This window comes from Gadus chalcogrammus, chromosome 19 (assembly GCF_026213295.1).
Source record: "Gadus chalcogrammus isolate NIFS_2021 chromosome 19, NIFS_Gcha_1.0, whole genome shotgun sequence".
Taxonomy (NCBI): domain Eukaryota; kingdom Metazoa; phylum Chordata; class Actinopteri; order Gadiformes; family Gadidae; genus Gadus; species Gadus chalcogrammus.
In genome coordinates, this window is record NC_079430.1 from 13,756,093 (window position 1) to 13,783,592 (window position 27,500).

The 27,500-nt window shown below is 50.7% G+C and overlaps 1 protein-coding gene across 1 annotated transcript in view; it reads left to right on the forward strand.

The window, feature by feature from the left end:
• celsr1a (cadherin EGF LAG seven-pass G-type receptor 1a) overlaps nucleotides 1-27,422 on the forward strand; it is a 91,332-nt gene extending 63,910 nt beyond the window's left edge. The window contains exons 11-37 of the mRNA XM_056578433.1: nucleotides 1-7; nucleotides 398-583; nucleotides 922-1,035; nucleotides 1,466-1,640; nucleotides 2,113-2,254; nucleotides 4,217-4,337; nucleotides 4,708-4,891; nucleotides 6,363-6,464; nucleotides 6,889-6,983; nucleotides 7,782-7,991; nucleotides 8,581-8,773; nucleotides 9,686-9,829; nucleotides 10,257-10,440; nucleotides 13,229-13,396; nucleotides 13,775-13,898; nucleotides 14,305-14,505; nucleotides 17,093-17,267; nucleotides 17,765-17,877; nucleotides 18,480-18,559; nucleotides 18,936-19,062; nucleotides 19,458-19,583; nucleotides 20,131-20,270; nucleotides 22,791-22,885; nucleotides 23,177-23,326; nucleotides 23,632-23,931; nucleotides 24,272-24,647; nucleotides 25,252-27,422. The exon at nucleotides 1-7 is cut by the window's left edge and continues 160 nt beyond it. Of these exons, the coding sequence (XP_056434408.1) occupies nucleotides 1-7; nucleotides 398-583; nucleotides 922-1,035; nucleotides 1,466-1,640; nucleotides 2,113-2,254; nucleotides 4,217-4,337; nucleotides 4,708-4,891; nucleotides 6,363-6,464; nucleotides 6,889-6,983; nucleotides 7,782-7,991; nucleotides 8,581-8,773; nucleotides 9,686-9,829; nucleotides 10,257-10,440; nucleotides 13,229-13,396; nucleotides 13,775-13,898; nucleotides 14,305-14,505; nucleotides 17,093-17,267; nucleotides 17,765-17,877; nucleotides 18,480-18,559; nucleotides 18,936-19,062; nucleotides 19,458-19,583; nucleotides 20,131-20,270; nucleotides 22,791-22,885; nucleotides 23,177-23,326; nucleotides 23,632-23,931; nucleotides 24,272-24,647; nucleotides 25,252-25,279 (4,060 nt within the window). The 3' untranslated portion in view covers nucleotides 25,280-27,422. The remainder of the gene's footprint in view (nucleotides 8-397; nucleotides 584-921; nucleotides 1,036-1,465; nucleotides 1,641-2,112; nucleotides 2,255-4,216; nucleotides 4,338-4,707; nucleotides 4,892-6,362; nucleotides 6,465-6,888; nucleotides 6,984-7,781; nucleotides 7,992-8,580; nucleotides 8,774-9,685; nucleotides 9,830-10,256; nucleotides 10,441-13,228; nucleotides 13,397-13,774; nucleotides 13,899-14,304; nucleotides 14,506-17,092; nucleotides 17,268-17,764; nucleotides 17,878-18,479; nucleotides 18,560-18,935; nucleotides 19,063-19,457; nucleotides 19,584-20,130; nucleotides 20,271-22,790; nucleotides 22,886-23,176; nucleotides 23,327-23,631; nucleotides 23,932-24,271; nucleotides 24,648-25,251) is intronic.
• Nucleotides 27,423-27,500: the final 78 nt, after the last annotated feature.

A 27,500-nucleotide genomic window follows, 5' to 3' on the forward strand; every position in this document is an offset into this window, starting at 1 on the left:
CCTCATGGTGAGACGCGCTTTTCGGAAAGATTCCGAAGAATATTTTTTCCGACACTTTTATGTATTTTTTATTAAAGAGACAGTACGTGACAGGGTCAATACAGACACAGTTATTCAAAATTGAAGGTAGACATTTTGCAAATATGTAGTCAGGATTTAAATATAACCAGAGTTATACTGTCAGCTAACCGATGACTTCGGAAAAAAAGCGCGTTGATTATTTATCCAACATACGAATTGTTAGCTCACTACGCCAGCTAACATGTTTGTGCTAGCTAACATGCTAGCTTGCGTTTTTACACCGGCGGTTACGTTTACTAGCTAAACTCGTCATGATGACTTTGACCAATCCTCTCTCTCCGTCTACGCCCCTCCCCCCTCCTCCTCCCCTCGACAGGTGAGTGGCCAGCAGGTGCGTCTGGAGGTTTGGTTTCAGGACGAGCTGGTGGCGTCGTTAGCCTTCGCGCAGGTGCGTGTCAGCGACGGCGAGTGGCACCACCTGCTGGTGGAGCTGAGCAGCTTCAAGGACGGCCAGGACATCAAGTACATGGCGTCGGTGTCGCTGGACTACGGCATGTACCAGGTACGGAGCAGACCACGGGACAGAACACGTTACAAAACATGCTACAGAACGTTACAGAACATGCTACAGAACACGTTACAGAACACGCTACAGAACACGTTACAGAGCGTTACAAAACATGTTACAGAACACGCTACAGAACACGTTACAGAGTGTTACATCACACGTTACACATTACACGTTTTCCCTCAACTAAATGTAATGACTTAATTCATGTGTGTCCGTGTCTGCGTCCGTCTGTGTCTGTGTGTGTGTGTGTGTGTGTGTGTGTGTGTGTGTGTGTGTGTGTGTGTGTGTGTGTGTGTGTCTGTGTGTCTGTGTGTGTGTGTGTGTCTCAGAGGTCGGTGGAGATCGGTAACGAGCTGCCGGGGCTGAAGGTGAGGACTCTGTTCGTGGGCGGACTCCTGGGAGAGGGAAACCATGTGACCCAGGGCTTCACCGGCTGCATACAGGTACATTGTGTCTCTGTGTGTCTGTGTGTGTGTCTGAATGTGTGTGTGTTTTTGTGCATCTGTGTGTGTGTGTGTCTGTGTGCGTGTGTGCATCTGATTAAGTGTATGTGTATGTGTGCTTGCGTCGGACTGTAAGTGTTCGTGTGTCCGTGTGTCAGACTCTATCTTTGTGTCTTTTTTGTATCTATATGCATCTGTGTGTGTTTCTGACTACCTGTGTGTGTGTGTGTGTGTGTTTCTGACTATGTGTGTGTGTGTGTGTGTGTGTGTGTGTGTGTGTGTGTGTGTGTGTGTGTGTGTGTGTGTTTCTGACTACGTGTGTGTGTGTGTGTGTGTGTGTGTGTGTGTGTGTGTGTGTGTGTGTGTGTGTGTTTCTGACTACGTCTGTGTGTGCGCGGGTGTCTCTGACTGTGTGTGTGTGTGTGTGCAGGGTGTGCGTATGGGCGAGACCTCCACCAACGTGCTGAACGTCAACATGGCCCAGGGCCTGAAGATCCGCGTGGAGGAGGGCTGCGACCTCGCCGACCCCTGCGACTCCAACATCTGCCCCGAGAACAGCCACTGCTCCGACGACTGGAGCACGCACACCTGCGTCTGCGACCTCGGTACGCACACACACACACACACACACACACACACACACACACACACACACACACACACACACACACACACACACACACACACACACACACACACACACACACACACACACACCTACCTCTGCGACCTCGGTACGCACACACACACTAACACACACGCATCTACCTCTGCGACCTCGGTACGCACACACACACACGCACACACACACACTAACACACACGCACCTACCTCTGCGACCTCGGTACGCACGCACGCACACAAACACACACGCACGCCTGCGTCTGTGACCTCGGTACCCACATGCACATGCACGCACACACATGCACGTCGTGCGCACACACACATACGAAAGCGATATCTCTCCAGAGTAGTTTGGTAAAGACGTGTCATGTTAACCTGATCTCCTCCGAGTGGTTTGGTTCAGAGGAGTCGTTGGCTAGGTAAGTCGTGTTAATCGCTGCGATCTCTCCTCAGGGTACTTTGGTAAGGAGTGTCTGGACCCCTGCCAGCTGAACCCCTGTGAGCACGTCTCCACCTGCGTCCGCAGGCCCAGCTCCTCTCACGGCTACACCTGCGAGTGTGGAACCAGCTACTACGGCCAGTACTGCCAGAACAAGTACGTGCGTGTGTGTGTGTGTGTGTTTCTGTGTGTGTGTGTGTTTGTGTATGTGTGAATGTGTGTGAGTGTGTGTTTGTGTGTGTGTGTCTGTTTTTGTGTGTGCATGTGTTTGAGTTTGTGTCTGTGTGTGTGTGTGTGTGAATGTAAATGTGTGTGCGTGTTTGTGTTTGTGTTTCTGTGTGTGTATGTGTTTGGGTTTGTGTCTTGTGTGTGTGTGTTTGTCTTTGTGTGTGCATGTCTGCGTATATGTGTGACTACGGCCACTACGGACCGTACAGTATGGTTGTAGACTTGCAGATTGGTGACAGACAGACAAAAAAGACAGACTGACAAAGTCAGACAGACAGTTAGACAGACAGACAGAATGCGGAGGAGACAGAAAGAGGGAGACAGAGACAGAGCTGTGTCATGCTTTTCCAATGGGATGCCAGTGGAACATGGACATGAATAGAGAGAGAGAGAGAGAGAGGGAGAGAGAGATGGATAGAGGCACACATAAACAGAGGGAGGGAGAGAGAAAGAGAAAGAGAGCGAGTCGGATGGATAGAGACGCATATGAAGAGAGAGAGAGAGAGAGACATCATAGGAGAAGTGTTGACCAAACACTTTAATCACAGACACTGTAAAGCTGCTCTCCTTCCCGCCCTCTCTTTCTCTCTCTCTCTCGCTCTATCTCTCTTTTATGCACACGCACACACACACACACACACACACTGTTACTCATGCTTAGACTCACCCACACTGAGAGGCTAGCTACGCTAACAACAAGAAACACACCCACACACAAACACACACACACACACATACACACACACACACACACACACAGAAGCTAGCTCTGCTCCTGTTACACTATCTGTTTATCTGTCGCGGGCCTCCGACCTACGAACCCTCGACACGCATCACTTCCTGTCTGAGGAAGTCCCGTTCCACGCCATGCCTCGATGGCGACCCAAAGGTGTTTAGTCTCGGCTGCTCGCACCCCTCTGTGTGTGTGGGGGGGTTTGTGTGTGTGTGTGTGTGTGTGTGTGTGTGTGTGTGCGTGTTTTCACGTGATTTAGTGTTTCCACAAATGGCCCCTATCAGATCACAGTCACCAACTGTGTCTGTGTTTCAGTGGGTATAGTGTGTGTGTGTGTCTGTGTGTGTGTCTGTGTGTCTGTTTCTTTGTGTGTGTGTGCGTGTGTGTGTGTGTTTGTGTATGCTTGTGTATGGTGTTTACATGTGTGTGTGTTTGTGTGTGTGTGTGTGTGTGTGTGTGTGTGTGTGTGTGTGGTTTTATGCGTGGTTTTGTGCATTTGGTTGTCTATGTCTGTGTATGTGTGGTTTTGTGCATGTGGTCGTGTCTGGTGTGTGCGTGGTGTCTACATGTGTGTGCACGGTTGAGTGAGTGACTTGTGAGTGTGGAGGAAGTTTACTCTAGTCGCCGGGCGCCACAGGAAGTGTTTAGCGGTAGATAACGGCTGCTGAGGGGCATGCAGGCTCCTTCTGTGGTCTCAGATCACACCCCACCAGATAAGACCCAGTACTCATACTGGTCCCAGTAGCGCGCTGGGAACCGCCCTGGATCAAACCTTTACCACGGCGTTAATCCCTCTGTGCTCTAGATCTGAATCTGAGTTGCACAAATGTGTTTCACACCTGGACAAAGTTAACCAAACGGCTAAAGGATTTGGAAGGTGTATCTAATCGTAAGATCTTCTGGGTCTAGCGGACTCCAAAAGGATGTGGTCGTGTTGCTCTTTGGGTTTGAGTTTATTTAACTCGCTGCAGTGAAGCGCAAGAGACACAATGAAACAACACAACTTATGGAGATTAGTGTGGGTGGTGTACGAGTCGTGGTGAGGTGATGTTGGTGGATGTACCTTGTACTACATGATAAGCATGTGGGTGGTGTGGTATCGCTGATGGGGAGACACAGATGCGTGGGTGGTGTAGTAACCATGCTCTCTGTTGCAGGGTGGAGAAGCCGTGCGCCCGGGGCTGGTGGGGGTCCCCCATGTGCGGACCGTGTGACTGCGACACCACCAGGGGGTTCAACCCCAACTGCAACAAGACCACCGGAGAGTGCCGCTGCAAGGTGAGCAGGAGGAGAACCCTTCACAAGTCATAAACCATAAACCATGACTCTGACGGGATAGTAGGGCTCATTATGAGCTACGTATTCTCCTTTGCCACTGTGCTAGTTAATGTCGTTACTAATTTCGATGTTATGCTCTCTCTTTTTCGCTCGCTCTCGCTCTCTCTCTCTCTCGCTCTCTCTCTCTCTCTCTCGCGCTCTCGCTCTCCATCGCTCTCGCTCCCTTTTTCTCGTTCTCGCTCCCTTTTCTCTCTCTCTCTCTCTCTCTCTCTCTCTCTCTCTCTCTCTCTCTCTCTCTCTCTCTCTCTCTCTCTCTCTCTCTCTCTCTCTCTCTCTCTCTCTCTCTCTCTCTCTCTCTCTCTCTCTCCAGGACAACTACTACCGCCCCGTGGACGAGGACTCCTGCTACCCGTGTGACTGCTTCCCCATCGGCTCAGAGTCTCGAACCTGCGACCCCCGGACCGGGCAGTGCCCCTGTAAGGGCGGGGTCATAGGACGCCAGTGCAACCGCTGTGACAACCCCTTCGCCGAGGTCACGGCCGCGGGCTGCCAAGGTGCGTCCTGAACACGCTGATAGATATGATGGGATGGGATTATCGATGTTACACAACAACATGTGTGGTAGAAATGTTGATGGAAAACAACGTGAATAAGACCGGATGTAGAGGAACTATCTGAAACACAACCGCTCAGGAGAGCTTTAGCTGTTTATTTAACTGTAACATGAATACAGCTCTATCATCCAATTGCAGTATATGAAAATGTTTCTGGTGTTTGCCCAGTGACCAGGTTCCTTTAAACCAGTGCAAGGACTGTTCCTATAAACCAGTGTAAAGGCTGTTCCTTTAAACTAGTATAAAGGCTGTTCCTTTAAACCAGTGTAAAGGCTGTTCCTTTAAACCAGTGTTAAGACTGTTGGTTTGTTCCTTTAAACCAGTGTAGACTGTTCCTTTAAACCAGTGTAAAGACTGTTGGTTTGTTCCTTTAAACCAGTGTAAAGACTGTTGGTTTGTTCCTTTAAACCAGTGTAAAGACTGTTGGTCTGTTCCTTTAAACCAGTGTAAAGACTGCTGGTTTGTTCCTTTAAACCAGTGTAAAGACTGCTGGTTTGTTCCTTTAAACCAGTGTAAAGACTGTTGGTTTGTTCCTTTAAACCAGTGTAAAGACTGTTGGTCTGTTCCTTTAAACCAGTGTAAAGACTGCTGGTTTGTTCCTTTAAGCCGGTGTTAAGACGTTGTTGGTTTGTTGGCCAAGCAGCAGGCATCTCAAGAGACAAAACGCCCGAAGCAGTGGCGAGCCGTCGCTGCCATCTGCTTGGGAACCGTTTAGCTAGCGTAGGGTCTTTGTGGTCGGCCAGTCAAGCAGGGCCGGCTAGCTGGTGGGACGGCTAGCCGCCACACTGGAGCTCACACAGAACCATACAGTAGGGGTGAATAGGGAACCAAAGACACGTCTCGGCGCTGAAAGAGCTTTTATGCCCCTGCTGGGTCCTCACAATGACCCGCAGAATTTCAGAGGACGTGCCCGCACTTTGAATTCATTTGGGAATAATTCATATGGAAATGAAAGTGCTTTGTAGGGGTGTGTACATCGCGATGCTGGGCACTGAAGTTATTTGTCCTTTTTTTTTTACTTTTGACTGTTTAGTCTTTTGGCAGAGGCTTTTATCAAAAGTGACACACGGTACAGCGAAACCTCTTGCTAACGGAGGCCTACAGGTAGACTAAGGGGACCCTAGGGGATCGAACCTGGAACCTTCCGTTTGGAGTCAAACAGCCACTGTGATTGGTTTAAAATAAATCTTATTAATTATGTTCTGTGTTTAGTTGCACTGCAAGAGGGTACATGGTATGGTTATTTCGGTCTGTGGTGAGATTCACTTTGTTCCTGCTTCTCTGCACCTGTTCCATCAGAGGTGAACAGCAGGGGTTTGGGTCAGGGAGGTAAGGGAGCAGGAATGAAAGAATGAGTGATGGAAGCAGAGAAGGGAAGGATGGAATGAAACGTGCTGTGTCTTCTCCTCAGTGGTGTACGAGGGCTGTCCCAAGGCCTTCGACGCTGGCATCTGGTGGCCCAAGACCCAGTTCGGACGTCCAGCCGCCATCAACTGTCCCAAAGGCTCCATCGGTGAGTGACATACATCAATATGTCCATCCATCCATCCACCCCCTCTATAATGCATCCGTCTATGTATCTATTGATCTATCCATCCATTCATCCATAGTACATCCATCTATTTGTCTATAAGTCCATCTATACATCCACCCCTCTGTACTTCATCCATCTATCCATCCATCAGTTCATTCAGCAATTATTCATCAATAAATCCATTATTTTTTCCCAAGTCATTCATTCAAAATGTTTGCTCTCTCTCCCTCCCTCCCTCCCTCCCTCCCTCCCTCCCTCCCTCCCTCCCTCTCCCCACCTTCCTCCCCCTCCCTTCTCTCTCCCCCCTCTATCTCTCTCTCTCCCTCCCCCCTTCCCTCCCTCTTCCTTCTCTCTCCCCCCTCCCTCCCCCTCTCTCTCCCTCCCCCCCCTGTCTCCCCCCCAGGCACGGCGGTCCGTCACTGTAACGATGAGAAGGGCTGGCTCCCCCCAGAGCTCTTCAACTGCACCACCACCTCCTTCTCCAGCCTCAAGAAAATGGTGAGCTAGGCTAAGCTAGGCTAGGCTATGCTAAAACACGCTATATTAACGACGCTAACTAAGTTTCTATCCCTAACCCTCGAGAAAATAGCGAGCAGAGCTAGGCTAACACAAACTTTTCTAAAATAAGATGGTAACTGGTACTCATAGCTCATAGCTGTACATGGCTAATCTAATAAAATAATACGATTTGAAAATAAGATATGCAACAATAAGCTTGATTAGGATCAACTATATTAAAGGTTGGCGAGCTTTGATGAATTAAATTCAATTCAATTGAGATAAGACCAACCAAGATAAGATGTGCATAATTAAACGAAAATATGATTTCAATCTGATAGATGTGATAGAAATCTACTCGGCTGGATTAAACTATGCCAACTAAAGCTATGCTAAGATACTCACATGACAACCTGAATACAGAGTCCACATAGTTCACACAGAGTTCACACAGACTCTGCTTAGGCTCCCCCCTTAGCCCCAAACACCCCCACATCCCTATTACGCACTTATGGTCTGTAGTACGTCCTTGCACTTAAGAATAGAATTTAGCATCGTGTAGCATCTTATCCTAGCTTATCTTTGTTGTATACGGGGAATGGGTTAACCTAGCGATTGTTAGTGCCTGGCACTTGGTTCTATGAACATCCTTACTGTACCGACAGACATATATTGTTTCTCCTTCTTCTGACAAACATACTGACTGTAAGTCGCTTTGGATCAAAGCGTCTGCAAAACGCCCTGAATGTTAGGGCGTCCATTTTGAGTGTGGTTGACGGTTGAATTCCCGGTCGGCAGAACGAGGAGCTGCGGCGCAACGAGTCGGTGATGGACGGCGCCCGCTCCAAGGCCATCGTCCGCCTGCTGCACGGCGCCACCAACAACACGCAGCGTTACTACGGCAACGACATCAAGACGGGCAACGAGCTGCTGGTGCGCGTGCTGCAGTACGAGAGCCGGCAGGCCGGGTTCGACCTCACGGCCACGCGGGACGCCGACTTCAACGAGGTAGGAGGGGGTCGTTTGACTGTCAACGCCGTCTGTCCGTCTGTGTGTGTCTGTGTGTGTGTGTGTGTGTGTGTGTGTGTGTGTGTGTGTGTGTGTGTGTGTGTGTGTGTGTGTGTGTGTGTGTGTGTGTGTGTGTGTGTGTGTGTGTTTCATGCTGGGGTGTCATGGTTGGAGAGAATGTGTGGATTCCTACTTCAGAAAAAGACTTCAGAAAGGGACTGGATCAGTCGTGACCCAGTCATGACCGCTCCAGTCCAGATTATGAGTTTAGGGTTAGGACTGGATCATGACTGGATTATAATATTAATAATATATGTAATTTGAAGGCACCTTTCTCGGCACTCCAGGCCACCATACAAAGATACACAAAAGTCATTAAAAAGAAAAGGATGAGGTTAGGGTCCGGGTTAGGACTGGCCCCTCACCAGAGGATGAGGTTAGGGTCGGGGTGAGGACTGACTGGAGGATGAGGTTAGGGTCGGGGTGAGGACTGACTGGAGGATGAGGTTAGGGTCGGGGTGAGGACTGACTGGAGGATGAGGTTAGGGTCGGGGTTAGGCCTGTCTCCTGACGGTCCTCTCTCCTCCAGAACCTGGTGCGAGCGGGCAGTGCTCTGCTGGCCCCCGGGACCAAGGAGCACTGGGAGCACTGGGAGCAGGTCCAGAGGGGCGAGGGGGGTGTCGCCCTGCTGCTGCACAGCTTCCAGGACTACGCCGGCACCCTGGCCCAGAACGTCCGCAAGACCTACCTGAAGCCCTTCACCGTCGTCACGGACAACATGAGTGAGAGGAGCCGCCCGCCTCCATGGGGCTCAGACCGCCAGCACGTGTGTTAGAAGAGATAGGAGCACAGACACGTGTTTTAATGTCTGTCTCTCCCTCGCTCTCTCCTCCCTGTTCCTCTCTCTTCTCGTCCTCCGTGTCTCCTCTCTCCTCTGCATTGGTCCTCTTCCTTTTCTCCTCCTCCTCCTCTCTCCTTTTCTCCCTCCTTTCTCCACTTCTTCTCCTCCTAATCCCTCTCTCTCTCTCTTTTTCTCTTTCCTCTCCTATTCCCTCCCCCCCATCTCCCTTCCTCTCCTCGTCTCTCCGGCGCTCTCCTTCTATCCCTCCTCTTCTCCTCCCTCCCCCATCTCCCTCATCTCTCCTGCTCTACCTCCTGCTCTCTCTCCTCCCTCCTCCTCTCCTCCCTCCTCTCCTCCTCCCTCCCCCATCTCCCTCATCTCTCCTGCTCTACCTCCTGCTCTCTCTCCTCCCTCCTCCTCTCCTCCTCCCTCCTCTCCTCCCTCCTCCTCTCCTCCTCCCTCCTCTCCTCCTCCCTCCTCTCCTCCTCCCTCCCTCATCTCCCTCATCTCTCCTGCTCTCCCTCCTTCTCTTCCTCCTCCCTCCTCTCCTCCCTCCTCTCCTCCTCCCTCCCTCATCTCCCTCATCTCTCCTGCTCTCTTTCCTCCCTCCTTTCCTCCTCCCTCCTCTCCTCCCTCCTCTCCTCCTCCCTCCCTCATCTCCCTCATCTCTCCTGCTCTCCCTCCTTCTCTTCCTTCTCTCCTCCTTTCCTCCTCCCTCAACTGTCTCCCTCCCTCTCCGGTCTTTCTCCCTCATCACCCTTCTTCTCCTCATCTCTCCTGCTCTCTCTCCTCCCTCCTCTCCTCCTCCCTCCTCTCCTCCTCCCTCCCCTGTCTCCCTCCCTCCCCTCTCCAGTCCTGACGGTGGACTACCTCGATACGTCCGACCCGGACCGGACCACCTTCCCCCGCTTCCAGGACATCCAGGAGGCGTACTCCCCCGAGCTGGGCTCCTCCATCAACTTCCCCGAGTTCAACCCCCACAGCCCGGAGCCGCCCGGTAGGAAACACTGGGGACTCAGCGTCCGGCCTTTTAGGAATCTGTTAGCTTTTGCTTTCAGTTTCAGATGTTTAGTTTATCTCTTCAGTTCTCCGTTGGTCTTTATCTCTCTCCGTTCAATTAAAGAGCTGTGTTTCAGTACGAAACAATGATGTACACTGCCAAAGAACAAAACAATTATGACTTATATTAGATCATCTAAATACATTACAATTTAATACGATAAATATGTTAAAATGGTTACATGTAACGAAGAATGTATAACTTCACAGGAACGTTGTAATGAGGCTGTCAAATATCTTAATTAGGCATGAATTATTTACAAATATGGTACAAACGGTGGTTGGAGATTTTAAAATGTTTGATACATTTAAAGTGTAGAAGTATTAAAATGTAAAATATCAAGTAACAACCTCTCTCTCCTTAGAAGAGCCATTCCCTCCCTCGGACGCCCAGACCGATGCCCCAGAGGGGGAGGAGCCTACCGCGGCCAATAGGAAGCGACGCCACGCCGAGCCCGCCCCCCACTTGCCGGTTGCTGTGGTGATAGTGTACAAGTCCATTGGACAGCTGCTGCCAGAGCGCTATGACCCTGATCGACGAAGCCTCAGGTAGACCTTCAGCTCCACCGCCTATCCCATAATATCCGTCACATCCCATAATATCAATCACATCCCATAAAATCTCATCACATCCAAATATATGAATCATATCCCATAATATCCCATCACATCCCATAATATCCCATCACATCCAACAATATCCATCATATCCCATAATATCCCATCACATCCCATAATATCCCATAATATCCCATAATATCCCATCACATCCAACAATATCCATGATATCCCATAATATCCCATCACATCCCATAATACCCGATAATACCCCATCACATCCCATAATATCCATCATATCCCATAATATCCCATAATACCCCAGTTCCACGTGGTCGGTCGCCGTGGATACTGGTTCTTACCTTCAGGGTTCTGCGTTTGTGATTCTGATCGCACTTCCCCAAAGGTCTCCCGTTCAGTCACAGACCTTCCCGACGTTAATACCTTGTACAAATGACCATATATGGACCATCCTAACTTCTATTATGGTGTGAGGTGGGAAAGGCAGCAGGAAGGGCACTTTATGCTTTAGCTTGTGCCCTTGCACGTATGCAGCCCTCATCACAACTGAAGACAGTCTGCCTGCTTCTGTAGTCTCCTCCCGGGGGTCCTCCTGCTAAAAAGACTGAGCTTGTATCTGGAGATATTCCGTCTCACGGGAACGTCGGGAACGCTCAGCCTCAGATTCCCCGCCTGTATCCAGGGGAGCTGTCATAATATTTACACATGACGTAAGCTCGACTTCTGAAGCTCCGCGGGGGGTCGGAGAGCGACATGGAATGTTTGTTAGGGCTGGGGGTGTGTGTGTGTGTGTGTGTGTGTGTGTGTGTGTGTGTGTGTGTGTGTGTGTGTGTGTGTGTGTGTGTGTGTGTGTGTGTGTGTGTGTGTGTGTGTGTGTGTGTGGGTAAGGTTGTGTGTGGGTAAGGTTGTGTGTGTGTATGTGTATGCGCACACGCGTGAGAGGGTGTGTGTGTGCACGCACGCGTGAGAGGGTGTGTGTGTGTATTTGTGTGAGTGTGTGTCTGTGTGTGTGTTAGTGTGTGTGTGCGCACGCGTGAATGGGTGCACACGTGATAGGGTGTCTAAGTGTATCTTTGTGTGTGTGTATATTTGTGTTTCTGTGAGGGTGTGTGTGTGAATTTCTCTTTGTGTGTGTTTGTGTGAGGGTGTGTGTATTTGTCTTTGTGTGTGTTTGTGTGAGGTTGTGTGTGTGTGTGTGTGTGTGTGTGTGTGTGTGTGTGTGTGTGTGTGTGTGTGTGTGTGTGTGTGTGTGTGTGTGTGTGTGTGTGTGTGTGTGTGTGTGTATTTGTGTAAAAATAAGTGTTGCAACGTCAATACTACACGTCACATAGGGGGCTTCTACTGGGCTGCTCTAGACAGAGGTCGTCGCTGGATGGTGGGGTTGAAGCCGGTTTATTGTATACGTTTACAGATTATGATACATGAGCTGGTGCTCCATGCTGCCGTGCAGAACATCACTCCCTGAGTGTGTGTGCAGACGGCGGGTTTAACCCGTACACACAGATTACTCAATGCACAACGGTTGTCCACCCTCACCCTGCAGTGCGTGCATGTTTTACATGTATCTATGTATGTTTTCACTTTTCTTTACCTGTGCACACTTGTTGTTGTACTCTGTGGTGTAGATTCAGATGTGTGTAACTGTGCTAGCTGAGTTTCTACCTGTAGTCACCTCGGTTCCACCTCACCTGTGTTTCTACCTGTACTTACCTGTATTTCTACCTGTACTTACCTGTGTGTACCTGTATCTCCTTCACTGACCTCTCCTCAACTCAGGGTTCCAAAGCATCATGGGAAAAGTTGTTCTTCCATCCTAGAAAACATTTGGGAAACCTCCAAAATTATCAGCCGTTATGAAAATGACAAAACATTTCAAAGAAAATTGTTATGCTACAAAACAATCTAATGTTGGTGTGGGCATTGTTCCACAGATCCATACTTAATAGTTTATTATTATAAGTTAGTAGTTATTAGTAAGTCAGTCATTTCTTTTATTTGGGATGAATCAGCGATTCGATGGTAAAACTGGGCTATTCGTCTTGTTGACTGCTTGTACCTACAGGATTAAATTCACCTCACTGATTGGTTTACAGATGTCATTTATAAAAAACAGGTTTGGGGATCATGCTGCTCATTCAACAGAGATCAGGGTGGCCATTAATGACGGATCATACAGGGCTCTATGAACCTCCGTGAGCACACAGAGGTTCAGGAATATGATGAGCTGTAAGGAGTGGGAACCTCTTCTCACTGCTTTTCTACTTGCAGTTCTTGCATTTCCCCCTGTGTATTTCTATGTACATTTATCTGACACATGTATGTATACCTGTTGTTGTGACTTATTTTGCGGTTAATCAAAATATTCACGGTCTTTCGGGATTGTGGCTTTTAGACACGCTCCCGATTCCAAAATAAAAGTCAGGGATCGTCCGTCAGCTTTATGGTATTTATTTAAAAAAAAAACAATAACATAAAGGATCACCATAAACCTTTTCTAACATATATATCAAAAGGGGCTGTCACTGAGCGGTTAAAAAACTGTACCGCTTCCCGTCTACCTATTCACCTGTGGCTCCTCCCCTAAATACACACAGGTGCGCTTCATCAACCCAAATACGGGATTCCCACCATGTCAAATGCAAAATATGTTTTTACTAAAAGAAGACACACAATTATACGGCCAGTACTCACCTGTCCTACTCACTTGTCTTTCTACCTGTGTTTCCACTTGCACTCACCTTGATGTATTCTCCTCCAGGATCCCGAACCGCCCGGTCATCAACTCGGCCATCGTGAGCGCCACTCTGCACAGCGAGGGCCCGCCCCTGCCCCTCCCCCTGGAGCCGCCCGTCACTGTGAGGCTCCGCCTCCTGGAGACGGAGGAGAGGACCAAGCCCGTGTGTGTCTTCTGGAACCACTCCCTCCTGTAGGTCCCTTGTAACCCACAGCGTCACAGCGTCGCAGAGCATGTCACTACACAAGAGAACGTTCTCATTTCATTCATTCATCCTAGACGGGAAGTGATTGTGTCACAGAAATTACCAAACACGTAGAAAACCATATATGATGATGAAATGATAAAAAGGACAACATCAAATATATGTACACACACTATGAGTAATATGCTGTGATGGTAATGCAAATGTTCCTTCACTATATAATAAACATTTTATAGAAGAACTCCATCATTATTCCGTCATAAACTTTTTGTTCTCTTTCTGTTTGTCTTATTGTGTGCGTGTGCGTGCATGTGCGCGTGTGCGTGTGTGTCTGCGTGTGCGTGCGTCTATGTGCGTGTGTGTAGGGATGGGACCGGGGCCTGGTCGTCTAAAGGCTGTGAGTTGCTGGACAGGAACAACACACACATCAGCTGCCAGTGTAACCACATGACCAGCTTCGCCGTGCTCATGGACATCTCCAAGAGAGAGGTACCAAACACCTCAAACACCTTCCTCCTCCTGCTCCTCCTCCTCCTCCTGGTCCACCTCCTCCTCCTCCTCATCATCATTCCTCCTCCTCCTCCTCATCATCATTCCTCCTCCTCCTCCTCCTCCTCCTCCTCCTCATCATCACCATCCCTCCTCATCGTAATCCCTTCTCCTCCTCCTCCTCCTCCTCCTCCTCAGCCTCCTCTTCCTCATCACCATCACTCCTCCTCCCCCTCCTCTTCTTCATCACTCCTCCTCCTCTTCCTCATCCCTCTTCCTCATTCCTACTCCTCATTCCTCCTCCTCTTCCTCATCCCTCCTCTTTCTCATCCCTCCTCCTCCTCCTCTCCTCCATTAACACCTCCTCCCTCCTCTCTCCTCCCTCCTCCCTCCTCTCTCCTCGCAGCACGGCGAGGTGCTGCCCCTGAGGATCGTGACCTACACCACGGTGTCGGTGTCCCTGCTCCTCCTCCTCCTCACCTTCCTCCTCCTCTGCCTGCTCCACCGGCTGCGCTCCAACCTCACCGCCATCCACCGCAACCTGGTGGCGGCGCTCTTCTTCTCCCTGCTCGTCTTCCTCCTGGGGATCAACCAGACGGACAACCCCGTGAGTCCCCCCCCTTCTGATTGGTCCACCTTGGGTTCACATTTGCATAAGCCGACGCCCTTACCCATAGCGACTGACCATAGGTACGTCTGTTCATAAAACGCCATGGTAACACTGACACCAGATCATCGCTCAATACGTTGACACACACACGCACACGCACACACGCACATGAACACACGCACATGTCATGCACACACACGCACCCACGCATGTTCGCACACCACCCGCACACGCACGCTAAAAACACACACACACATCAGGCACAGGCACACAAAGAGACACACACGCACGCACGCACGCACCCTCCCAAACACACACACACACACACACACACACACACACACACAGACACACACAGTGGGAGTGATGGCGGGTCTTACCCCAGGATGAAGGGGTCTCCCCCTGCGTGTTTACCCTGCGCTTACCCCCCCGTAGCCGTGCTACACTGTTTGCCTGGCCCGAGGGCACGTCGGCAGGCCGTCGACAGGAGGGATCAGGGGTTTAGCCGACCTGAGAGCCCATCCATGTTTGTCAGATTAAGTGTTCCGCGGCTACGCTAATGAGGACTGCGGCTAGGAATGTCTGGCCGACGCCGCCGGCCACGCCCAGCGGAGCTAGCCAACGGAGGCTACCGCTAACGGTAGCAGGAGATCACTGCTGTAGCTGTATCTATGAGAGCTTCTCATTTATACTGTGATTTAGGCTTCAACCGGGTGGCTATTCATACTAGATACAGGCTAATACAGGCTAGGTCAGTTTCACTGCTTACTGTAGCATGAGCTAACTTAAGCTAGTTGTTAGTGAGACTATTCTATTAACATAACTCCTGTTGCTGTTGCTATTCTATTATTTATTTTGAATTGATTTGATTAGCTTGTCATTTGGACATACTTGATAGCGGTAAGAGGTCTGGTAGAATCTATTGGAAGTTATGCCCCGCCCACTGCCACGCCTTCATTCGGCTCATTGGCGGTTAGTTAACCTAATGTTTGGTCATTGAGTGATGTGAGAACGGCCGTAAGGTGGACCGTAGTGCCGTTAGGTCATGTTCAGGTCATGTTAGGTTCATGTTCATGGTAATGGTGATCTGAGGCCCTACAGATCAAAGGACTGCAGGCGGTGTCAGCGGTGTGTTCTGGCTGCAGGGCGGAGTCTCAGGTGTTACCCTGGGGGCGGAGTCAGATGATGTGGGCGGAGTTGGAGTGCGACCTGTCAGACTGCTGACGACAGACGAACCCTGGGGTTCTCTGTAATCTAGAGAAGGACGAGCAAGGTTTACAGGAAGACATAAAAAGGGGAGTTTGATAGAACGTCTAGAGAACGGGGGAGAGAGAGGTTTACAGGAAGTTTGGACAACAAGGGCGAGAGAGGTTTACAGGAACTATAGAGAACGGGAGAGAGAGAGATGTTAACAGGAGGTCTAGACAACGAGGGGGTAGAGAGAGATCAAGGGAGGCCGATGTTTCCGTAGGAACCAAAAATGCTGTCGAAAAAACTAGTTTGCAGTGGGAGACGGAGAGGTGTGTGTGTGTGTGTGTGTGTGTGTGTGTGTTTGTGTGTGTGTGTGTGTGTGTCTGTGTCTGTCTGTCTGTCTGTCTGTCTGTCTGTCTGTCTGTCTGTCTGTCTGTCTGTCTGTGTGTGTGTGTGTGTGTTTGGTTGTATAGGTGTGTGTGTGTTGAGAGGTGTGTGTGTGTGTGGTGCGGAGAGATGTGTGTGTTTGTGCGTGTCGAGAGGTGTTTGTGTGTGCATGTGTGTGTGTACCAGAGCTAAGGAATGCTATCGCAGTGTGCCCTAAGCGAGAGAACGAGTGATTGATGGGCTTGTCTATCTCTCATTCTCTCTCTCCTTCAATCGTGCCATCATTCCCTCTCTCGCCCTTCTTCAGCCTCTCTTCTTTCATAGACATTGCCTGACGAGAGAGAGAGAGAGAGAGAGAGAGAGAGAGAGAGAGAGAGAGAGAGAGAGAGAGAGAGAGAGAGAGAGAGAGAGAGAGAGAGAGAGAGAGAGAGAGAGAGAGAGAGAGAGAGAGAGAGAGAATTTAAGGGCCCGATAACCTTATAAAGAAGACATAACATAACATGTTTGCACAGACAACATGGCAACAATCACATGATGTGAGCCAATCGAGGCGGTGCATTAGGCTTCGATCGAGGCAGTGTGAATGCGGAACCCATCCATAGTTGTCCCGGGGTGGAAGGCCGGGTTCAAGGAGTTTAACAGTCTGGGGACTAAACCTCATGAGAGTAAAGTTGGAAATTACTTCAGCTAATGTATTTCCCATGTTGACGATTTTTGTATAGGCCAAGTATATAGGGTATATGCACAGTGTATAGGGTATGCACAGTATATCCACATTTAAAAAAGTCTTAAAATCATCCCCTCTCTCTCTCCCCCCCTCTCTATGGTGCCCCTCTCTCTCCCCTCCCTCCATTTCGCTCCCCCCTCTCCCCACTCTCTCTCCCCCCTCTCTATGGTGCCCCCGCTCTTCCCCCTCTCTCTCCCCCCTCTGTATGGTGCCCTCCTCCCCTCCCTCTCTCTCCCCCCTCTCCCTCTCCTCTCCCCCCTCTCCCTCTCCCTCCCCCAGTTTGTGTGCACGGTGATAGCCATCCTGCTGCACTACTTCTACATGTGCACGTTCGCCTGGATGTTCGTGGAGGGGCTGCACATCTACCGCATGCTGACCGAGGTCCGCAACATCAACCACGGACACATGCGCTTCTACTACGCCATCGGCTGGGGCTTCCCCGCCATCATCACCGGTCAGTGGCGGCTCTCTGGTTCACTTCGGCACGGTGCCACACCTGATGTTGACGTGTTGACGTGTGTGTGGGGTCGTCCGCTTACCGGCGTTCAGCTCACACACCTGATGTCTCCAGGGTCCCCAGAGGGACGACTTCAGAGTTCAGATCTCACTACCCCACGCTGTTCTGTTTCCTCTCTCTCTGCCTCTCTCTCTCTGTCTCTCTCGCTTTCCTGCTCTCTCTCTCGCTCTCTCTCTCTCTCTCTCTCTCTCTCTCTCTCTCTCTCTCTCTCGCTCTCTGCCTCTCTCTCTCTCTCTCTCTCTCTCTCTCTCGCTCTCTGCCTCTCTCTCTCTCTCTCTCTCTCTCTCTCTCTCTCTCTCTCTCTCTCTCTCTCTCTCTCTCTCTCGCTAAGGTGTTCTCACGAGGGTGACTCTCTGTAGACATGTAGCAACTTGCTGCCATCTAATATTGTTGTTTACCACGGTGTGTGTGTGTGTGTGTGTGTGTGTGTCCAGGGCTAGCCGTTGGTCTGGATCCGCAGGGCTACGGGAACCCAGACTTCTGCTGGCTGTCGGTCCACGACACCCTCATATGGAGCTTTGCAGGACCCATCTCCCTGGTCGTCCTGGTAGGCGCCTGAGCAGAAACACAAACTCAATATCTCAATATCTTACCGGTTTATAGCTGACGCTGCTACAGATGTGTTTGAGCACACAGTGAACACATCCTCCACTCTCTGGCCTATCGGAGGAACTCAATTACACATGACAAAGAATAGATTGAATCTGTTTTAAATTCCTCCAATTGGTTCACTCATGACTTTTAACTTACTTACTTTTGTTTCTCGCAATTAAATTTCAATTACTTTATTGGAATGACCAAATCACTCCATCTGTCTCTCTCTGTCTCTGTCTCTCTCTGTCTCTGTCTGTCTCTGTCTGTCTCTGTCTCTCTCTCTCTCTCTCTCTCTCTCTCTCTCTCTCTGTCTCTGTCTATCTCTCTCTCTCTCTCTCTCTCTCTCTCTCTCTCTCTCTCTCTCTCTCTCTCTCTCTCTCTCTCTCTCTCTCTCTCTCTATCCCCCTCCCTCTCTCTCTCTCTCTCTCTCTCTGTCTCTGTCTCTGTCTCTGTCTCTCTCTGTCTCTGTCTCTGTCTCTGTCTCTGTCTCTCTCTCTCTCTCTCTCTCTCTCTCTCTCTCTCTCTCTCTCTCTCTCTCTGTCTCTCTCTCTCCAGGTGAATATAGTGATCTTTGTATTTGCTGCCAAGGCGTCTTGCGGTCGCAGACAGAAGGCCATGGAGAAGTCTGGAGCCATGTAAGTTTAAAGTGTGTGTGTGTGTGTCTGTGTTCTCGTGTGTGTGTGTGTGTGTGTGTGTTTCTGTGTGTGCGTGTGTGTGTATTCATGTGTGTGTGTCTGTGTTCATGTGTGTGTTCATGTCTGTGTTATGTGTGTCTATATTTATTTGTGGGTGCGTCTGCGTTCGTTTGTGCGTCTGCGTTCATGTGTGTGTCTGCGTTCATGTGTGCGTCTGCGTTCATGTGTGCGTCTGCGTTCATGTGTGCGTCTGCGTTCATACGTGTGTGTCTGCGTTCATGTGTGCGTCTGCGTTCACGTGTGCGTCTGCGTTCATGTGTTCCTGTGTGCGTCTGCGTTCATGTGTTCCTGTGTGTGTGCTCCCTGACCCCCCCAGCCCTGCTCTTCGGATGGCCTTCCTGCTGCTGCTGCTCATCAGCGCCACCTGGCTGCTGGGGCTGCTGGCCGTCAACAGCGACGTCATGACCTTCCACTACATGTTCGCCGTCTTCAGCTGTCTGCAGGTAAGGCCTGGCCCCGCCCCCTGGCCCCGCCCCCTGGCCCCGCCCCCTGGCCTCGCCCCCTGGCCCCGCCCCCTGGCCTGGTCATCTCCCCCTCTGTAGAGCCTCCTCATTTGTCTTGTCTTGATTGTTAACGCGCTAATCTATGCCATTTTATCGCTGTAGCTGAATTATAACATCGCTCATGATTTTAGATCCCCTTTCCTAGAACTCTTGACCCAATATATATTTTTTGGATTAAACAGTGTTTGAATTCCAGCTGAAAACCATGTTACTGGTCCTTCAAGACAAGTCCAGCTGAAATAGCGGGTCACTGGCCCTTTAAGATAATTCCAGCTGATTCAGGGGGTCACTGGCCCTTTAAGCATTATTTAAGTGTTTCATTACTTTCCCTCCAGGGAGTGTTCATCTTCTTCTTCTACGTGATCTTCAACCGCGAGGTGAGGAAGAACCTGAAGAGCGTCTTCACCGGGAAGAAGATGTCCGCTGACGAGACCTCCACCACCAAGGCCTCCCTGCTGACAGTACGACCACGCACACACGCAAACACACACGCACAAACACACATGAGCATACACACGCACACACACACACAGACACACACGAGCACACTCTCTTACACATACAGAGACACACACACACACACACACACACACACACACACACACACACACACACACCACATGCATGAGTGCACATAGACACACCCACACAAACACGAGCACACACACACACACATATGCACACACGAGCACAATCCCAAGCACAGACACACGCACACACACACACACACACCCACACAATTCTTTCTCGCTCACTCATTCTCTCCTATGTATATACACACACTCGACACTGTTAACATAATAACCCCTAACCATTTTAACTCTCCCATCCCTCCCTTTCTCGTCCCTCCCTTTATGCCTCCCCCTCCCTCCTCTCTCCCACCCTCCCTCCTCTCTCCCTCCCTCCCTCCCCTCTTCTCTCCCTCCCCCTCCCCCCTCTCTCCCTCCCTCCCCCCTCTCTCCCCCCCCCCCCCCCCCCCCTCCTCTCCCTCCCCTCCCTCCCCCACAGCGCTCCCTGAACTGCAGCAACACCTATGGGGAGGACGGGGGAGTGTTCCGCTCGGGGCTGGGGGAGTCAAGCGTGTCTCTGGACAGCACTCTCAGGTCAGCCAAGAGCCGCGCCAGCTACCTGGCTCACGCACGCAGCAGGTACACGCCACGCCCAGCGCACGGCCGCACGCACGGGGGGGGGGGGGCACCAGGTTGCATGGGAGGAGTGGAAGAACGTGGGTGTGTGGGGGTGTGTGTGTGGGGGGGGAGGGGAGTCTGTCTGTCTGTCTTTCTGTCTTTGTCTTTGTGTCTGGGTGTGTGTGTGTGTGTGTGTGTGTGTGTGTGTGTGTGTGTGTGTGTGTGTGTGTGTGTGTGTGTTTGTGTGTGTGAGAGATAGTTGCTTGTGTTGGCTTTGAAAGGCTTGTAAAACCATGTGCTGTTGCTTTTCTGTGTATGTGTTGCACTCACGCACGCTTTGGCATTTTTCCATGGGTTGCATGTGTAAACAACGTGTTTATTATTGCTTGGTGTGTGCATTTGTATAGCGTGGGTGTCATGCACGCTGCTCTGTGTGAGAGAGAGAGAGAGAGAGAGAGAGAGAGAGAGAGAGAGAGAGAGAGTTTTCTGTATGCTCTGCTCCTTGTCAGTAGGCATGGCAGGGTGGCTGAGCTGTAATTCAAAACTCACTTCCTATCATAGGAATTGTGGGTAATGCAGTCCAGCCATCTGTTCGTCTCACTCATATTCTTGCACACAAATGCATGCAGAAACTATGCACTTGGCCCAAAACGTGTGTGTGTGTGTGTGTGTTAATATGCATGTGTTCAACTCAGAGCTCATATGCATGCAATCAGCGCACGGCAAGAACGCACAAACATACGCATATGGGATGAGTTTATTTATATTCATACTTTTATACTATCCACACATCAGAAAAATACAAAACGTTTAACGTGTTGGTAATACTTGACCTGTTTCAGTGCTGTAAAAACATAGTCATGATGAAAAAAAAAGTCATGATTGACTTTTAATCCATTGATAAAAAATACAATTTCCATCCAATCAGTGTTTATTTAAACCATTTTAGTTTTTGTTTTATTTGTGCTGAATTGTTCCGTGTGTTACTGCTCGATCCAAAACGGGACAAGTAGACGGTTAAGAAATGGGTTGAAATGTCTCTGCACAAGCGCACGCATGCGCACGTGCATACATACATAGACTCATCCGCATACACACACACACACACACACGCAGACGTGCACGCCCATGCACATGCACAGAGACATACACTCATTCACATACACATAACCACCCATGAGCTTTCAGAGAGAGAGATGAAACAATGAAGTTAAAGAAGAGTTTGAGATTGAGCGGTATGGACAGATTAATTGATTGATTGATGTATGGATAGAAGAAGAGAAGATAAGAGGGGAAGGGAGTGGATGGGATGAAGAGAGAAATTCCTGTTGACTTGGAATGAAATCTTTTCCATGTCTGCACGTCGGTGATGATTTAAACGTGGCTTCCCCCCTGAGGACTCATACTGGCTTGCTTTAATCTTCAGGAGTAACGTTCCTTAAAGTCATTTGTGTTTGATCCTGGCCTCGGGATATTAAAAACCACAGCTAATGCAAAGGCACCTGGGTAAGGTAGTGACATCCTGGTTTAGATTGATGAGGAGCCCCATGCACACGCACGCACACACACACACACACACACACACACACACACATACACATACACACACACACACACACACACACACACACACACACACACACACACGCACACACACACACACGCACAGACACACACATACACATACACATACACATACACACAAACCAAACACACACACACCCACACATACATATGCAAGCACATATCAATTCTTAAGATCCCACTCACACACACACGTACATATATTCATAAGAGCACATGCACGCTCCTAAATGCTCAGGAACACACACACACATTTCATATTCTAGGACACACACACGCATACATGTTCCCGAACACACACACATGCATAGGGTGATGGTTTGTGTTATTAAAGAGCTTCAGTTATGCTGGTCGTGAGCCAGGAAACTTCTGCTCCATTAATCACCTCCGGGGGAATATTCCCCAGAGAGGAGAAGGTCTCCCAGTAGAGAGCGGGATATTCCTCAGACGAGAGGAGAGCCTTCTCTTTGGAGAGACAGGAAAGCGTCCCAAGAGAGAAGGGAATTTTTCCCAGGAGAGAAGGGAATGTTTCCCAGGAGAGAGGGGAATGTTTCAGGGCAATAGGGGAATATTTCCCTGGAGAGAGGGGAATGTTTGCAAGGAGAGAGGCGAATGTTCCCAGGAGAGAGGCGAATGTTCCCAGGAGAGAGGGGAATGTTTCCTAGGAGAGAGGGGAATGTTTGCCAGGAGAGAGGGGAATGTTCCCTGGAGAGAGGGGAATGTTTGCCGGGAGATAGGGAAATGTTTCAGGGAGATAGGGGAATGTTTCCTAGGGGGAAGAGCCAATGATTTCTGGGAAGATTAAAGACAGCGTCCCCTGTTAGCAGAGGGGGATAATTAGGGGGTGGTGAGGGGAAGAGGTGGGGTGAGGGGGGAGGGAAAGGTGTTTGACATCAGCTGTCACAGTGATCGAGTCAGGGCTTGATCTAACTCCAGTCTCTCTCTCTCTCTCTCTAGGGAGGAGGTCAAGGCAGGAGTCTCCTCAGGTCTGGTGAAGGGACACACTGACCTGGATGGACCCCTCTTCCACAGGAACCCCAACAAGGGCGACGGTAAGACACGGGTCGTCTTCCTCCTCCTCCTCCATCCCTTACCTCCTCCTCCTCATCATAACTCCTCTCTCCTCTTCCTCCACCCCTTACCTCCTCCCCCTCCTCATCACTCCCTCCTCCTCCTCCTCTTCCTCCTCCACCAACTCCAACCTAGTTCGTTAACATGGCCTGTTAAGCCCTTTGAGGCTGTACCTGTGATTAAGAGACAAATACAATTTAATTTAATGAAATAAAATGAATTGATTGGATGGATTGAACGAGCCGGTCTGACGCGGTCCTGTTTCCGGGCAGACTCTGACTCGGACAGCGAGCTGTCGCTGGACGAGCACAGCTCCTCCTACGCCTCGTCCCACTCCTCGGACAGCGAGGACGACGGGCACCAGGCCAAGCCCCAGTGGAACAACGAGAGGCAGCCCGTCCACAGCACCCCCAAGGGGGCAGGTAGGCCCCCCAGCTCACCCCCGGACCCCCGTCTCTGGGACAGGACCTCATGTCCTGTCCCAGACAGACACAGAGACACACACAGACACACACATAGACACACACACATAGACACGCAGACCACAAGACAGACAGACAGACAGACAGACAGACAAACACAAAGACACACAGACACACACACTGACAACCAGACAGACACACAGACGACCAGACAGACAGACACACAGACAGACGACCAGACAGACGGACAGACAGACAGACAGACCAGCATGCTAACAGGTGTCTCCTCCCCTTCCCCGCCCTAGTGGACGCGGTGGCCAATCACGTGCGTCCTTACTGGCCGGTGGACGGCACCACGGCCAGCGACAGCGAGGAGCCCTGCGGCGCGGGGGAGGGGCTGCGGGTGGAGACCCGGGTGAACGTGGAGCTGCACCCCGAGAACAAGCTGAACCACAGGGGGGAGGGGGGGAGGGAGAGGGGGGAGAGGGGGGAGAGCGAGGCGCCGTCGGAGCGGGAGAGAGAGGAGGCGCCGGCGGGCGTCCCGGGGAAGGACACGCCCCCCCCCGGACAGACCAACAGCAACCAGCAGCCGGAGCAGAGGAAGGGTGAGACGGGGGGAGGGGGGGGAGACGGGGGGGAGGGGGAGACGAAGACGGGGGGGTAGGGAGGTGGAGACGGGGGAGAGGAAGGGTGAGACAGCAGGGATGAAGAGCATCATGCTATGAGGCACAATGTGGCTGAAGACACAAGCAGCTATTACTAATCTAAGCTGCTCTCTCTCTCTCTCTCTCTCTCTCTCTCTCTCTCTCTCTCTCTCTCTCTCTCTCTCTCTCTCTCTCTCTCTCTCTCTCTCTCTCTCTCTCTCTCTATGAACCTTGGACCTTTCGTCTCAGAGTCCAACCGCCCTAACCTCTGACCCCCCCCTTCCCCCCCTCCCCCTCTCAGGGATCCTGAAGAACAAGATCAGCTACCCTCCCCCTCTGAGCGACAAGAACATGAAGAACCGGCTCCGCGAGAAGCTCAGTGACTACCACAGCCCCACCATCCCCACGGCAACGCCCGCACCCCCCAACAACAACAACAACAAGCCCACGCCCTCCCCCGTCTCCCCCGTCACCCCCGTCGCCCCCACCGCCACCGCCCCCCCGGCCGTCCACGGCGTCGGTAACCGCGGCAACCACACCACGCCTCCGGTGAAGCCGCCGGTGGCCCCGCGGCCGCTGCTGGTCGCCGGGACGACCGCCATCCACCGCGAGACCAACGGGGGCGTGGCCATGCACGTGAAGGTCAACGGGGGGGCCGTCGACGAGTCGGACTCCGAGTGAGTAGTCGCCGTCCCGCACTGATGATGTCACGGGTCACATGACGTGACATTGTGTCGCAGCATTTTTTTTTATTGATAGTAATAATCATTCAGTGCTATAGTACATATCCATAGTGTGTGTATATATATATATATATAACTTTATTGATAGCGTTCATGAGCACAAAGCGTGAGGCTGGTTCCTGCCTGCATGAGCTCCACCCCCAGGAGGAGCCGCATGACCCCGTCACCAACGCATGGCAACCACCTCCTCCTCACGGCTAACCCTGCATGTTGTCTCTCTCCCTCCCTCTCTCTCCTCTCTCTCTCCTCTCTGCATCCTCCCTTTACTCTGCTCCTCCTTTGTCACTCACTGCACACCTTTCCTCACCCCTTGCTGCATCCTTCGCCACCTCCTTCTCTCCCCTTCCCACCCTCCTTCCCTCCGATGCTCCTCCCTCCCCCCTCCTCTCCCTTTTCCTCCTTCCCTCCGATTCTTCTCCCTCCCCCCTCCTCCATCCCCCCCCCTCCTGTTATCCTCCTCTTCCTCCTCCTCCTCGTTCTCCTCCTCCTGTTCTTCTCACAGTGGGAGTAACGAGACTTCCATCTGATCCTCCGTTAGGAAGACGCAGACCAGCCTGCCCCTCTGAGGCCAGGAGACGCAGAGAGGAGGAGGAGGAGGAGGAGGAGGAGAGACAGGAGGAGGCAGCGAGGGACGCATGGCTCAGAAGGAGGAGAGGAGGAGAGCCATACTTAAGAGGCCATCAAACTGCCAAAGTCTCTTCAGTCCGTCTGCCCATCCAGACCAACTCTCCTCCTCCTCCTCCTCCTCCTCCTCCTCGCCCTCTCTCCTCCTCCTCTCCCACCGGTATGGAGAGCAGTATTACCTACAGACTAAAGGACTTGATCTACTGATGGACATGTTTGAGCGGGAAGACTTGACGGAAGCATAAAGGGAATGTCGTGCGGGCCAATAAGTGGAGGGAGAGAGAGGACTCCTGTGCCAAAACCACTGAAGAAAACATGCAGTTTGAGTTCCTACGGTGAAAAAGAGACTGGTGTTCAGTGTTTGTGTTCTTCCTTTTGGTGTTGTGCGCTTGCGATGTCACAGATCACACGTGACGGACCTGAACGTTGGATGTTTCTGACCCAATCTAAACGGATTCTGCCTTTAAGACGGACGTACGGCCGCTTAGGGAGAGGACCAGTCATGTTCGTAGTTCCGAAGGCCCCTAAAAGGACTACAACCCCCACAAGGATCCCTCAGATTCTGCCTTTAAGATGTATGCACGGCCGCTTGGAGCGAGCCAGTACTGTCATGTTTGCAGTTCTGAAGGCCACTAAAAGGAGTAAAAACCCCACTAGGATCGCTCAACAAGGATCCCTCAGATTCTGCCTCTAAGGCGGACACTACGGCCACTTACATAGAGGACCAGTACTTTCAAGTTTGTAGTTCCGAAGGCCACAAAAAGGACTACAACCCCCACAAGGAACCCCGCAACCTAAAGAGGTTTGGACATCAGAATCCTGGCTAATTGTATCTGTACATAGGTGTTCATGTCCGACGGACTGGGAGCTACGCGCAGACACCAGGTGGTCTGCGCCGCATGGACTTCCTGACTTCCGTGCCTAGCTAATGCTAGCTACATGCTAATGCTAGCTACAGGCTCGGCCCGAAACACTGTATCAACCGAGCGCTCTTCCATCCTCTTCCGTCCCCTTCCAACCACTGTGGGGCTAGCCTGCACGAGCTGCACTAAGGACAGGAGAGCTCCTGTCGGGGTGGGCGTGTCTGTTCACGCTGCAGGAAAGGGGATTGGTTTAAAAGCAGGAAATGCTTTTTTTTTGGGAGATTTACCATGTGCTGTTTCAACAGACCCTGAGAGATCAAACCTTTTTTTATTTGAGTTTTAAACGCGTGCCTTTGAACCACGTGCCTGGGCTGAGACTTAATGCACGCACGCAAGGACATACACATACACACACAAACACACATACACATACACACACCACACACAGACACGCAGGCACATAGCAAGACGCACACATACGTGCACAGGTACATGCACATTTCTGAAATTGACAGTAGCCGTAGACACACACACACACGCACATGCACAACTACTAGACCTAGAATATGCACAAACGTCAGTATGGATCTGTATTCTGGAATAAGGAATTCTGGAGTCCCTATAAATAGGTGAATAAGTGAATCACAAATGAATCAAATTGAATGAATAGTGGAGGTCAGTGTTGGTTGATGAGGAGGTTAATACAGGGATTCGTTTTTTGCATTCATAGACATCACCCAAATGCTGTGTTCCCAATTCCCTCAGTAGAGAATCAATGTTTCCCTTTTATTTTTTACCTGATGACAGCTTCCTGTTGTCGGAAGACCACTTCCTGGGCCAGAGTTCTTTGTAAAGTAGAAGTAAATTCCAACCCTGTGAATGTACTGCATCTGTTTCAGGAGAACACTGTGTAGCGATTACAAACCATAAAATGCCTATAGGACACAGAAACACGTGCATACACTCATTCACACGTGGAAACAATCACACGTGCACAGCACACACTCACTCACACACACACTCACTCACACACACACACGCCCCCAGTGTTTTGCTTCCATGTAATCAAAAATGCCGTCGATTTAAGAAATAAATGTCCTTATCTTTTTGTATAATCCAAAACACTGGATACGTTTTTGTAACATAATGTATATTTATTTTTTATGGTTTTAAAACACTGGAATATAAAAAGAAAAAAATGATTGTGCCTGTAAAATAAAAAGATGACATTGAATTTTTAATCGTCTCATCGTCAAAGTTGAGAGAGAGAGAGAGAGGTTGTGTGTGTGTGTGTGTGTGT